General features: G+C 48.0%; 1 protein-coding gene across 2 annotated transcripts; it reads right to left on the reverse strand.

The window, feature by feature from the left end:
* Positions 1-2,447: 2,447 nt before the first annotated feature.
* Positions 2,448-6,959, reverse strand: PDP2 (pyruvate dehyrogenase phosphatase catalytic subunit 2). 2 transcript variants are annotated; one of them, XM_036346329.1, is made up of 2 exons: positions 6,873-6,959; positions 2,448-4,265 (listed from the first exon to the last, which is right to left on the reverse strand). In XM_036346329.1, the coding sequence occupies exon 2, from the start codon at positions 4,207-4,209 to the stop codon at positions 2,617-2,619; it is 1,593 nt and encodes a 530-aa protein (XP_036202222.1). In that variant the 5' UTR covers positions 4,210-4,265; positions 6,873-6,959; the 3' UTR covers positions 2,448-2,616. The 2 variants fall into 2 exon arrangements, with proteins under 2 accessions (XP_036202222.1, XP_036202223.1); XM_036346330.1 differs by having other exon boundaries at positions 6,856-6,950.
* Positions 6,960-12,975: the final 6,016 nt, after the last annotated feature.

The following is a 12,975-nucleotide window of genomic DNA, read 5'->3' on the forward strand; positions in this document are numbered from 1 at the left end:
CAGCAGAACTGTGGGCAGGGAGACACACCCTGGGGTTAAACCAGGAGGCACCCCTTGGAGCATTCAGGGAAAGGGGTGACAAGAGCCCAGCCGGCATGGCACAGTGTCGAGTGTCGACCTATGAACCAGGTCATGGGTCGATTCCTGGTCAGGGCCCTGGCCCAGGTTGCTGGCTCGATCCCCAGTGTGGGGAGTGCAGAAGGCTGCCAATTAATGATTCTATCTCATCATTGATGTTTCCTCTCTCCCTCTCCCTTCCTCTCTAAAATCAATAAAAATATATTAAAAAATAAAAGTCAGTTTTTACCTTAAAAAAAAAAAAGAGCTAATAAGAGTTCACAGTGGAAAAGGCAGACAATACACTGGCCTTTCTTCTCTCAACATACGAATTAGAAAGCAGGAAATCTATTAGGCAGAGAAAAAAACATATGCTTGGAGAAACAGCTGGGATGTTTGTATTCTCTTGGCTGCCCCACAAGTTACGGAATTGGATACATTTATGACCATGCTGGCTCCAAAACAGGATTCATGCTCTGTAATTCAAGTAAATGCTCCAAGGGTGGGGTTTAGTGGGCGTGAAGAGCAAAGGTTGTCAGACAAGCAGTCTTCGGCTCTAGCAACAAACCTTCAGGTGAGCAGAATGGCAGTGATTCACGTTTTACTTCTGAGTTAAGATCTAGATTAGAAGGAATACTAATGGCTTCAGAATAAAAGAACCAAGGCTTAAGCACTAAAAGAGAACTTCTTAAAATTAAGTCCTATTGCTAACCAGTTGCACTGAAAACCTACAGGGAAACATCCCAAGCTAGAAGTATACCAACACTGGAATGAATGTCTCTGGGACATGGACAAACATGAGGAAGTCAATCCTAGTTATTTGCTTTTCTTTCAGTGCATGGCACGAGGGGGTGAGATGAGGAGAGGGATCAACTAATATAGTACAGGAAGATAAAAATGTCAGTTTTGTGGGATTTTATTTGTGTTTCCATTTAGGGACACATTTCCTGTTTTTTAAATGCCACCATAATTCATCACATGAAACTCATCTCCCAAAAAAGGATCCACATGGTTTCATTTTCCAACTGACACAAGTCTGTGCAGCCCACAGAAGCCATTACAGGTTACATTTATTTTTGCCCCCTCTCCTATTCTATATATGGTCCAGTTCCTGAGGAGAAGCAATGTGATTTATCCCACATTCTAGGGGCAAGTGTCCCATCTGACAAATCTCCCTCTGCCCGCCTCTCCACTGCCTCAGGATGCACATGGGGAGCCGTGGTTAGTGACTACTCTCAGGTGCTTCCTGTTTCACCTCTCCAGATTCAGGCTAAATCTTAAGTCTATAATCCACTGCAATAAACCAGTCCTGCCTAATCCGCTGACACAAGGAGAGCACATTTTCTCCTTCCCTGCAACCATGTGAAATGGAAGCATTCTTTGCAATTAGAAGCAGCAAGATGAGGGAGCTTAGCATAGAAAAGACAGGAATTAACAGAAGAATGTTTGAGAGGTATAACCAGAATGGCTAACTGCTATGACTAAACCCCCAGAAGCTTAAACCCTGGAGACAATATTAATGCAGGAAGCCAGGAGTTAAAGCTTAGACAGAAGTTACCTCCTGGTATGGCTCAAAAGTTCAGGGGATAAGACCCAGTGGAAGGGACCAAAGCCATACAAGTAAATTCCGCTTGTCCAGAGCCCTAGCCCCTCTCACCCTCAGCTGGAAACCAAGACAGGTCATTCCAAGCATGCTGACAGCAGGCCTGTTTGCAAGTTTGAGGACTCAGTTTTAAAATAAGCTAAAATAGGACTAGAATGCAGCACTGCAAAGTGTTTTCACAAGTATAATCATGAGAAAGGTTAGAATATTGCATAGAAAAGTGTTCTGTAATATTCTTTGTAAACCTAGGTCTTAGGAATTAAAACAATCAAACAAACTAAACCTCCCTTCATAGTCTAGAAGTTCACGATTATGAATTGAGGAAAATGATCAAGTTTGCAGTTTTGCAGCAAAACCTCAGAAGATCCTGAAGTTCTTCATGTTTAGAATTGTGATTAAATTTACCACTCGGAGCCCAGCCAGGGTGGTTCAATGGTTGAGCATCGACCCATGAACCAAGAGGTCCTGGGTTCGATTGCTGGTCAGGGCACATGCCTGGGTTGCAGGCTTGGGGTGTGCTGGAGGCAGCCAATTGATGTTTCTTTCTCATTCGATGTTTCTATCTTTCTCCCTTTCCCTCTCTCTAAAATAAATAAACATATTTAAAAAAATATTTACCATTTGGAGGGTTAAGCTGACACAGTTTAACAAGTTTCTTTATAAAAGGACCTGGGCTACATGAGCCCAAGCAAATTTATGTCTCTATGCTCTGCCCTCTTTGCTTAGAAGAGGTGACCAAAACACCCAGGGGCATGAAATCACCGCTATTGTTTTTAAACTTGGGCTGCTTGTTTTCTTTTTTCTTTTCTTTTCTTTTTTCTTTTCTTTTCACATTAGTCTATTATTAAGCAAGCTACACCTGACTACCCTTTTAACAGGTTTGAATGGCCAGTTTAAGAATAAGTGAAAATATCTTAGGACATTTAAATGAACCTTGGCAATAGGATGAGAAATTCTTAACCTCTCTTATCATATGCATCAATTGAGTCTGAGTTAAAATACACCACAGTGACGGTGATATCATCCCTGTACATTCTCGCCAAGTCCTCTGGCAATGTCAGCATTGCGGTCAGCCGTTCTGGATCCATCTCCCCATACTCATTGCTCCCTATGGCATGTCTGATCAGACGGGTGGCTGCATTTTGGTCGGCAACATGAAGCCCCTGGGCTTTCCTCTGCAGCAGCAGGTTTTGCATGAGTCCCAGGTTGGCTGGTCTCTGGGCCAGGTCTGGCTTGTGCCGACCTGCTTCACTTAGGTGCTCCACCACCAGCCTCACCACATCCTCATTGTCCAGTATGTCCCATAGGCCGTCTGACGCCAGCACAAGGAACTTATCCTGGGGCCTCAGCCTGTGGTATGTGATCTCAGGCTCAGCAGTCAGGTAGGGTGGAGTGTAGTAGTGTTGGGGGGTGAACTGGTAAATGTTGAGGGCCTCAGTGTCAAAGCCTCTCTCCAGGACACTGCGCTGCAGCTCTTTACTCCACTTCAGCTGGACATCTCCGAATGCCCTGCAGGGCATGAGGATGCCCAGCAGCCTGTCGTCCATGACGATTGTCCTGTCTTCTGACTCAGGATGCTCCCTCTTCAGCCGTGACAGCTCAGCCTGGTTCCAGGCATTGTGGTCGCAGGTAAGGGGCAGACAAGACCACATGCCATTGTCCTCCTGGACACCAAGGATGGCCCGGCAGTCACCAGCATTTGCCACATGCAAGTGAACCCCATCAACATGGGCCACGCAAGCTGTTGCCCCAGAGAAAGCAACCTGGAGGGAAAGGTTCCTTGTCATCTCGTCTTCCAAAGGGGCCTGGATTTCCAGCGAGATGTCAGAATCGAGTCTCTGGAAGGAGTACATTAATGCTTCCTTAATGTTCAGTCCCATTTCCATGTGCAGGTCAAGCAGCTCCTGCCAGTAGACCCGGAGGTGATCAAGGTGCACTGATGTGACATCCTTGTAGATACTGTCCCCTGGGTGCTTGAGCCACTGCAGGATGGGCAGCATGGGCTTCATGCTTTCCATCGCTTCCTCCATCTGCTCCAAGGTCTGCTGAGACATCAGTGACACTGCCACGTAGTAGAAGAGCCTCTCACTTACTGCTTGAGCACATGCATGGCCACCATGTCCGTCAAAGACACCAAACATCAGCCCATTGGTCTGCAGGCAGGAGGCCACACCTCGCCGATCCTCCACTGGGGAATTGGCAGCCAGCTGGTTGCTCTCAAACCGCAACACTGAACTTGGGGCTCCGCTGACAGGGTCAAGAATCTTGTGGGCCGACTCACCAGCTCGCAACACTTCATTTACTTGCTCAGGGCTGAGCTGCAGGTGGAGATCGTCTTCCTCTGTCCATGTGTGTCTGTAGGCTTTCGGCAGAGCAAAGTCGCCGCACGGGGCATTGTTCCTTAGGGTGTTTGATGCCCAGGAAAAGAGCGTCCTTTTTGATTTATTCCTACTTGAGACACACCTTGAATATAAATGCCTGCCCCCTTGTAATGTGGCAATGCTGTTCCTTGCAGAATTTAAGATCCAGTAGGACACAGGACTTGACATTCTGAAACTATACCAGCAAATGTGTCCGTTCAGCAAAAGGGTGTATTTTTTTAAACCTGAAAATTAGAGTTTTAAAGTTTCAAATTTAATTTCTCAATAATGACTTCTGAAAACACTTAATTTGCTACTATTCCTGAGCAAAAGTGATTTAAGATAAACTATTTAAAAGAGTTCACTAAACTCAAAATACCTAAGCAGGTCTCTCTGCCTCCCATTATAACACATAAACACATCCCAGAAAAATGTGAAAAACAGGGTTTGTATACACTCTCTACTCCTACAGAGCCACCGTGGGCTTCCCCACAGAGCTCACTCATTCCTCACAGCTGACCCAGGGATCCCCATTTCCTCTCCTTCCCAAATCCTTCCCCTTGCTAGAGCCCAGTGCCTAGCTCCCATGTTCACTCTTCCCAGCAGACTACACATTTATTTAAATATCTGCTTTCTCACTAGTCTGTAAGCTCCATGAATTCAGGAACTATGGCTGCCTTACCAATGGCTCTCTAGGGCCCAGCCCTGTACCTGGCAATACAACAAGCCTTTAAATACTGGCTAAATGTGGATTTTTGGGAGGGTTAATCCTCACCCGAGGATATTTTTCCATTGATTTTTAAAAATATATATTTTTATTGATTTCAAAGAGGAAGGGAGAGGAAGAGATAGAAACATCAATGATGAGAGAGAATCATTGATCAGCTGCCTCCTGCACGCCCCCTACTGGGGATGGGGTCCACAACCCAAGCATGTGCCCTTGACTGGAATTGAACCATGGATCCTTCAGTCCACAGGTCAACGCTCCATCCACTGAGCCAAATCGGCTAGGGCAGTGGTCGGCAAACTGCAGCGCGCGAGCCACCTGCGGCTCTTTGGCCCCTTGAGTGTGGCTCTTCCACAAAATACCGACTTCTGCGCATGGGCCACGAAATTTCAATCGCACTGTACTTGCGCGCCCGCACGTGGTATTTTGTGAAAGAGCCACACTCAAGGGGCCAAAGAGCCGCATGTGGCTCGCGAGCTGCAGTTTGCCGACCACTGGGCTAGGGCTCCATTGATTTTTAGAGACAGTGGAAGGGAGGGAAAAGGGGCAGAGAAAAAGAGAGAAACATCGATGTGAGAGAGACACATCGATTGGTTGCCTCCCCCATGTGCGCTGACTGGGGCTGTGGAACCTGCAACCGAGGCACATGCCCCTGACCGGAATCAAACTCAGGACCCTTCAGTCCACAGGCCTACACTCTATCCACTGAGCCAAACCGGCTGTGGTTACATGCGGATTTTTAAAAGGTCCCATTGCACTCTAGGCATCACACTAGCTGTCTAGCATCAGACACACTGCCTGAGCTCCGGTGGCCCATTGGTGGGATGGGAATACTAGTCTCTGAAGGTTTTGTGAGGACATATGAAATAGACCCTCCTGCTCCAAAAAAAGGAGTTATTACTTTTATCATTAGGTGTATTATTCTCCAGTCATTCTGCACACATTTTTATACAGTTGCAACCACAACTTTCAATCCCAGTTTTCCTGTGAAGAACATTTTGTCCACATTACGTTTCATGGATGCCTAATATTACTTTTTTGCCATAAGCAATCACAATTTACTTAACTATCGCCTATTGTTGGAGATACGAAGGTCATTTCCACTGCTAGTTATAAAACACCACACTGTCCTGCCCTATGCATCAACCCACTTAGGTTTCATCCTACTTACTTCTCAGGCGAGGAGGAATTAGTAGGTCAAAGGCTGCAGATGCATATTGCCCAACTAATTCCCAAAAGGTTCGCATCCGCCTCTGCAAAGGCACGAAGGAAAACAGTTTCCTAGCACCTTCAACAGCCTTTGGTGGTATTTTTCTCTTGGGCAGCAACAACAAAGGCTGCTCTATTTTCTCTTTCCTCGGGTGACCCAGGAGAAAGCGCGTTTCCCACGTGTTTTCAGATTCCGCTTATGAATCCTGCCCTCCTCCCCGCCCCCACACACCCCCCCCCTACGTTCCTCTGTTGGGGTATCCGAAGAGCTCGCAGAACGGAGGATCGTCCTCCTCCCCCCGGCCCACCTGGCTGACCTCGGGGCAGGAGCGGAGGGTCCGGGTGAACAGAGGGCGCCTGCCCCGTCCCCCCCGGAGAAGCCAGGCAGCGAGGCCCCACGCTAGGCTGTCTGCCGCAGCCCCGATCCCTCAAAGAAGCCAACGGGTCCCAAGTTCAAGACTCTGACCCACGGTTTCATAGATAAGAGCGCAGCCTCCTGTCCCAGCCCAGATCTCCCTCAAAACCGGGCGCGGCCCCATCGCCGAGCCCCTGCTCCCCAGGTAACATAAGATTGAGTCGAGACGCCCAGCTCTGGGGTTAAAAGTAGGTAAGTAGGGAAAGAAGAAAGGAAAAAAAAAGTAGCTAGCAGAGTGTCCTGGCGCGCAGCAAGGGTCCTAGGCTAGGCGCGAGCCCACGTGGCGAGTGGCGCGAGTGGGATGACCGAGGCGGCGGCCCGCCCCCTCACCTCACCTCGTCTGACCTCGCCTCCCTTCACCTCCGCTCTCACCCCATCACCCGAGACGACGCCGCGAGCTTGGGAGGCCCAGACGGCCGCCCGCGAGGCCCGGTGCGGTGAGAAGCGTCCAGACCCCGCGCACGTCCCCTTCCCAACCGCGGACCTTCGCGCTGCTCTCACCGGCTGGAGCCTCCGCCGCGGGATCCGTCCCGCCCGCGCCGCCCGTGCGCACCGCGCCGCGCCCGCCGCCGCCCCGGCTTCCTCTGAGCGCCGCTGGAGCGACTCCAGAAGGAAGCTTCCTCTCGCCTGCCCTTATTGGTTCGCCTGAGGAGGCGGACCCTTAACGGACAGTGGAATTGCCCAATGGCTGAGGAGGGCGAGGGGGGCGGGCAGAGGGGCGGGCCTAGAGGATCCGGTTCCTTTCCACCCGCCCAGCCCGGCTCGGACCCAAAGTGGGTTGAGAGCAGGTCATTGGGTCCATTCAGTCGTTTGGCTGAGCGCCCCAATACGTGACCTCCCCGACTATGCACACCCCAAACCCGGAACGTGTCCGATTCCTTACTGTTGTTAGGGATACCCTACGGCTTCCTCTCCATTTCTGTGCAGGCCAGTCCCGATTCCTCGCCCACCTGGACCCCCACCCCACCCCCACCCCGCGGGAGGCCCCTTTGTGCCTCAAACACAACTGGCCCCAAACTCACCTTCCTGCCAAACCAGCTCTTTCCCTCCTCCCCTAGCCCAGAAATGGCCCCATCATCTGCCCAAAGACCCAAGCCAGAAGCCTGGGAGTCATCTCACTCCTCCCTCCACCCCTGCCCCTCTCAGTTATCCTAATACGGTTAATTTTATTTCCTACATATTTATTTCTCCAATCCAAACATTTGCCTCCAGCTCCTCTACCACCCTATTCCAAGCCTCTCATCTGGTCTCCGCAATTCCAATTTTAACTTGGCTTTAGCCATCCTCCCTCTAGAACTCAGATTATTGTCCCCAAGTCTTCATTGACTCCCCACAGACCCCTGGGCCTTGAACTGACAATTACATTGGCCTGACCACCTACAGTTCCCACATATGGTTGGTGGTTGCTAGGCTGAGAAAAGCTGAGAACCAGGACATCAGATAGTCATTCTTTCCGTCCTTTCCATTGTGTGGTTGCAGGTTTCACCTTCTTCCTTATAAACTTTAATAGAACGCCTCTACATGCCCTAGCTGGTTTGGCTCAGTGGATTGAACGTTGGCCCTCTGACTAAAGGATCCCGGGTTAGATTCTGGTCATGGGAACATACCTTGGTTGCAGGCTCAATCCCCATCCCTGGTGGGGGGCCCCTGTGGGAGGCAACCAATCGATGGATGTGTCTCTCTCACATCGATGTTTTTCTCTGTGTGTTTCTCCCCTCCCTTCCACTTTCTCTAAAAATTAATGGGAAAATATCCTCAGGTGAGAATTAACAAAACAACAACAAAAAAGAAAGAAAGAAAGAAAGAAAGAAAGAAAGAAAGAAAGAAAGAAAGAAAAAGAAAGAAAGAGAACTCTTCTACTAACTGGTAAGTCAGATGCAACCCTCCCTGAAACCAGAAAAGTCCACTGAGAAGCTTGAAAATTCAGTCTTCCATAAGGAAGACATGCTGGCCCACCCAGACCCAGACCCAAGGATGTGCCTGCTATCAGACTTGCCCCTCGTATGATATCTATACCGCCACTCACCCTTAGCCCTTTCTGGAAGTACTACCAGTAAGTCAGAATTTCCAACATCTTCCTAGATCTCAAGAGAGGGCTGTTTCAGACTCAAAGTAAAAATAACTGTAAGAGCCCGGCTGGCATAGCTCAATGGTTGAGCATCAACCTATGAACCAGGAGGTCATGGTTCAATTATCGGTCAGGGCACATGCCCGGGTTGTGAGCTGGATCCCCAGTGTGGGGGTGTGCAGGAGGCTGCCAATCAATGATTCTCTCTCATCATTGATATTTCTATCTCTCTCTCCCTCTCCCTTCCTCTCTGAAATCAATAAGAACAAATTTAAAATAACTGTAAGGGATTATAAATAAGTGGGTGTATCAACATGAAAATGTACAAATCTGTAGAGAATTTTTATGAGTTTATTTGACGCAAAACTGACGACATATGCCAGGGAACAAAATCTGAAATGCTCCAGAGAATAATGGTTTTGCAACTTCTTTTATGCATTTGAAATTAATGAGGGAACATAAGGAAGATTCCATGAGGGTGGGAGAGAGCAAGGATTAGATGATTATGTGCTTTCTTTAGAGTGGTTATGCCTTTCAGTGACTTCCCAATTAGGAATTTATGATTTATTACAGCACCCCCCCCCTTTTCATCCACAGGTGCAAAATGTTTTTTTGTATAGAGAGTTCATTTGGGGTTACAGAGGGTTGTCTCTCAGGACTGAGGCAGCACAGTTTAATTACTCAATCTGTGGGCATTTATGGGTACCTACAATGTGTCAGGCTCTGGGCCAACTACAAGAGACACACAGATGGCTGCCCCTCCCACACTTTCCTGAGAAAAATTACCTCACTCCACTAAATCTGAAACCACAGAGTTTTTCTAAGTTACCACACACATGCCATTTCCAAAGTAAAAATGCACCCTTGGGGATTTTGTGTGTACTGGAACTTTTGTTTAAAGGCTATAACCAGATCAATCACCCGGTATATGTTGGCCAACTTAAGAACCCCATTTTGTCTCCCAATGCTTCTTTGAGTCAAGCTCTTATAAGAAAAAAAAATTAAGGAAAGGAAATTATTTCTCCCTTAAGAAAGGGAAAGCAGCAGATCAGATGCCATTTTTTCTGAGAAAAATTTTTAAATGGGCAGCCTTACTCAAAACCAAACAAATGTGAATTAAAATGAGATGCTGATTTTTGTCAATCAACCAAGACATGATTAATATTTAATGTTGGCGAGTGGGCATTGTCATCTTGGCAGGTGGGAGAGTGAATTGGGGCTACCCAATGGACAGATCTTTGATTCACTAATTCTACTTCTTTTAATTTATCCTAAACAAAGAGTCAAAGGTAAGCATTGAAAATGTTCTACCATCAACATACATATACATTGCTCCATCTGGCATATCTTATATAATTAGAGCCACTTGGAAAGGGCAGTTGTGTGGGCCTTGTAGTTGTCATTTGTACTCCAGGTTGCCAGTGACTCATATTCTATCTTGAAAGTAAGTTTGGAGAGGAGTAGAACAGTTCTAGAGGTCTGGTGTAGGGAAGAGGAGGGAGGAGGAACTTGGGAGACAGCCCGGGAGCCCCCAGAAGTGTGGGCACATAGTAGGCTCGATAGCAAGCGGAGGCTATCACGGCATGGCCTGTGCTGCCCTGTGGACTTTCTGAGTGCCCAGTGGCTTCTCCAATCCACCCCTGGAGAGGCCCCACTCCAAGTGGGTGGGATGCCCCTTTCAGGTCCAGGTGCAACTCCAAGAGGGGCCTGCAGACACCCTGGGGTGTCTACCACCCTGCAGGGGTTGGGGCGTGGAGTGCCAGAGCCTTGGCCTGAGCAGCGGCCCCCAGCGCCAACAGGATGCCCTGTGGGGATTGAAAAGGCCTAGAAGGAGAGGCCTGGCCAGGGTAGAACATCAGATGGAAAAACCAGATTGCAACAAAGAAGAGAGGGCCCTTTGATACTAACGACAATTATTTATCTGTGCATTTCTTCTCCTTTCTCTTTGTGCTTGCCTCTTTATGAGCAGTTTAGCATGATTGCAGGCAAAGTTTAGTAGGACTCGTGCCAGCCGTTGACAATGCTTCTCCCTGGGTCGTGAAACTCCGTAGGAACTTTCACATTCTTTACATTTCCATTTTATTTTAAAAAAATTTAACACGCGGCATGTTTTAACAATCAGGAAAACCTCTAATAATGTCTGTCCTACACACTACACATAGAAGTGAGAAGGAAGAAGGCACAGCACAGCGGACTGTGGACTGTCCTGGGGCAGGGGAGGCAGCTGGGAAGAGGGCAGGGCCTCCAGAGTGCTATTTTATTTTATTATTTTATTTTTCCTCACCGAGGATATTTTTTCCATTTTTAGAGAGAGTGAAAGGGAGGGGGAGAGACAGAGAGAAACATGGATGTGAGAGAGACACACCCTATTGGTTGCCTCCCGCAGGGCTGGGGACAGAGCCTGCAACCAAGACACGTGGTCTTGACCACAATCAAACCCAGGACCCTCTGACTGACTCTCTATACACTGAGCCAAACTAGCTAGGGCCATAGGGGAGATCAGGGAAGGGCCCCCTGATAAGATAGGCTTATCTTTGGAGAGAGATCTGAAGGAAGTTAGAGAGTGACACTGGTAGTATCTGGGAGAGAGCATGTGCACACAAAAAAAACCCCCCACAAAAAACAGCAAGGACAAAGGTCCTGGCCTTGTGGACCAAGGGAAGGGTGATAGATCCTCCCTTCCCCCAACTGGTGGGCAGAGTATGATGTAACCTGCAGCCCGGAAATACCTGAATGACTAACCTTGTACCTTATATGGACTATACATTGGACCACCAATCCACACCTGCCAAATACCCTAAGCCCTTGTTCCTATATGGACCATACAGTAAGCCACCAATCAGTGTGCGCCGAGTACACTAAGCCCCCCACCCCTTCCCATTCCGCCCCTCAAAAGGCGTGCCCACCCCTGCACGTGCTGCTGTCCTCCCCTTGCGAGACAGCCCAGCAGGTCCTTCTCTAATAAAGCCTGTAGTCCTGGTTTTTGGCCTGTCTGATCTTTCATTTTTGGTGCCGAAACCTGGTGAGGGGTGGAATGGGAAGGGGTAGGGGCTTAGTGTACTCGGCGCACACAGATTGGTGGCTTACTATATTGTAGAGGACAATGGCTTAGGGTATTTGGCAGGTGTGGATTGGTGGTTCAATGTATAGTCCATATAAGGTACATGGTTAGTCACTCAGGTATTTCTGGGCTGCAGGTTTCGTCATACTCCGCCCACCAGTTGGGGGAAGGGAGGATCTATCAAAGGGCTTGGATTTTATGACCAGGGCTGCCTGTCCCATCTTAAACCCTTGGGCCAAAGCTGGAAAGACATGAGAGAGCATCTCACTCATGCTTTCCGTGGAACACAATTCCAGAAAATGTTCTGAGAGAAAAGGGCACATTCCCACTACCCACCACTGGAAGAGGTTCACACTGAACAATGGCTTAGTCAAGGCAGCGAAAAATCATGCAGTAAAACATGTGGACGAAAGGGGCCACATGTTAACCTGACAGACTCAGGGAAGGCCTGCATAGCAGTCTTGCAGACTCAGAGACCTAAAGTAACCACAAAGGATGGTCTGAAATTACACTTTAACTAAAAGCAGTTATGGTGGGTAGTCACCTCCTAGGCCAGTATCTTCACTGACAACATTTACCTTAACTGAGCCTATCTATCTTTTTGCATCTATGATAACATACCCTTGAAATGTCTGGGTAACTGTAACTTCCCTTTTTCTGGACCCTCTGGGGCACAACCAAATGTGCTGGGCGCCAGGACAGATACCACAAATTCCTTCATTATCATGTTAATTGTTCCTGCATCCACCTAAGTATGTGTCCATCATTTTACTTTTTATCCAATCCCAGGAGTTTCCCCGCTTTGCTTTCTCCTGCCTCTCTAATCTATCACCAATGGATTTCATGTAACCCACCTATGTCCCCTCCTTTGCTTGCAATGTATAAATACAGATGTAACCCGCCATTCTCCGGAGCATTATCTCAGTTCATTGAGGTTCTGCTTCCTGGCATATGTTGACAGTGTGGCTCAAATAAACTCACAAAAATTTTTTACAGGTTTCAGTGCTTTTTACGTTAACACAGGAATTCATCCATCTTTATTGCAGCAATGCCAAACATCTCACCATGAACCTCCTTTTTGCTACAAAATCTAATCACATCTGGCAGAGCCTATGCACTTTGTGAGAAGCCTTTGAAGAGCAAAATAAAGTCTAGTAGATCGGAACTGACTCCCTCAGGTTCCCCATGAGCCCACTTTAGGCTTGTGGCTGAGAGGCTGGACTCATAGCCAAGCCATTGTCCTAGAGAAATTGGACAACCAGTGGGTCTGGGCTGCCTGTCACTCTTTGAGCCATTTAAGCAGAGACAGGGCTGAATCACATGTGAACATTTATTCCAATGATGCCTGCAGTATGGGAGAGCAGCAGACCATCTACGAAAACCTGCTCTGCCTCCCCACCCATAAGCCAGCTGCTTATATTGGGTAGGACAAAGATTACATGGGGAAGTAGGCAAAAGGAATAAGAATGAGTACA

This window comes from Myotis myotis, unplaced genomic scaffold (genome assembly GCF_014108235.1).
Source record: "Myotis myotis isolate mMyoMyo1 unplaced genomic scaffold, mMyoMyo1.p scaffold_m19_p_19, whole genome shotgun sequence".
In the NCBI taxonomy this organism is placed as follows: domain Eukaryota; kingdom Metazoa; phylum Chordata; class Mammalia; order Chiroptera; family Vespertilionidae; genus Myotis; species Myotis myotis.

Coding starts and splice junctions, on each gene's coding strand:
- PDP2 (XM_036346329.1), bottom strand. CDS start 4,209: ATGTCAAGTCCTGTGTCCTACTGGATCTTAAATTCTGCAAGGAACAGC.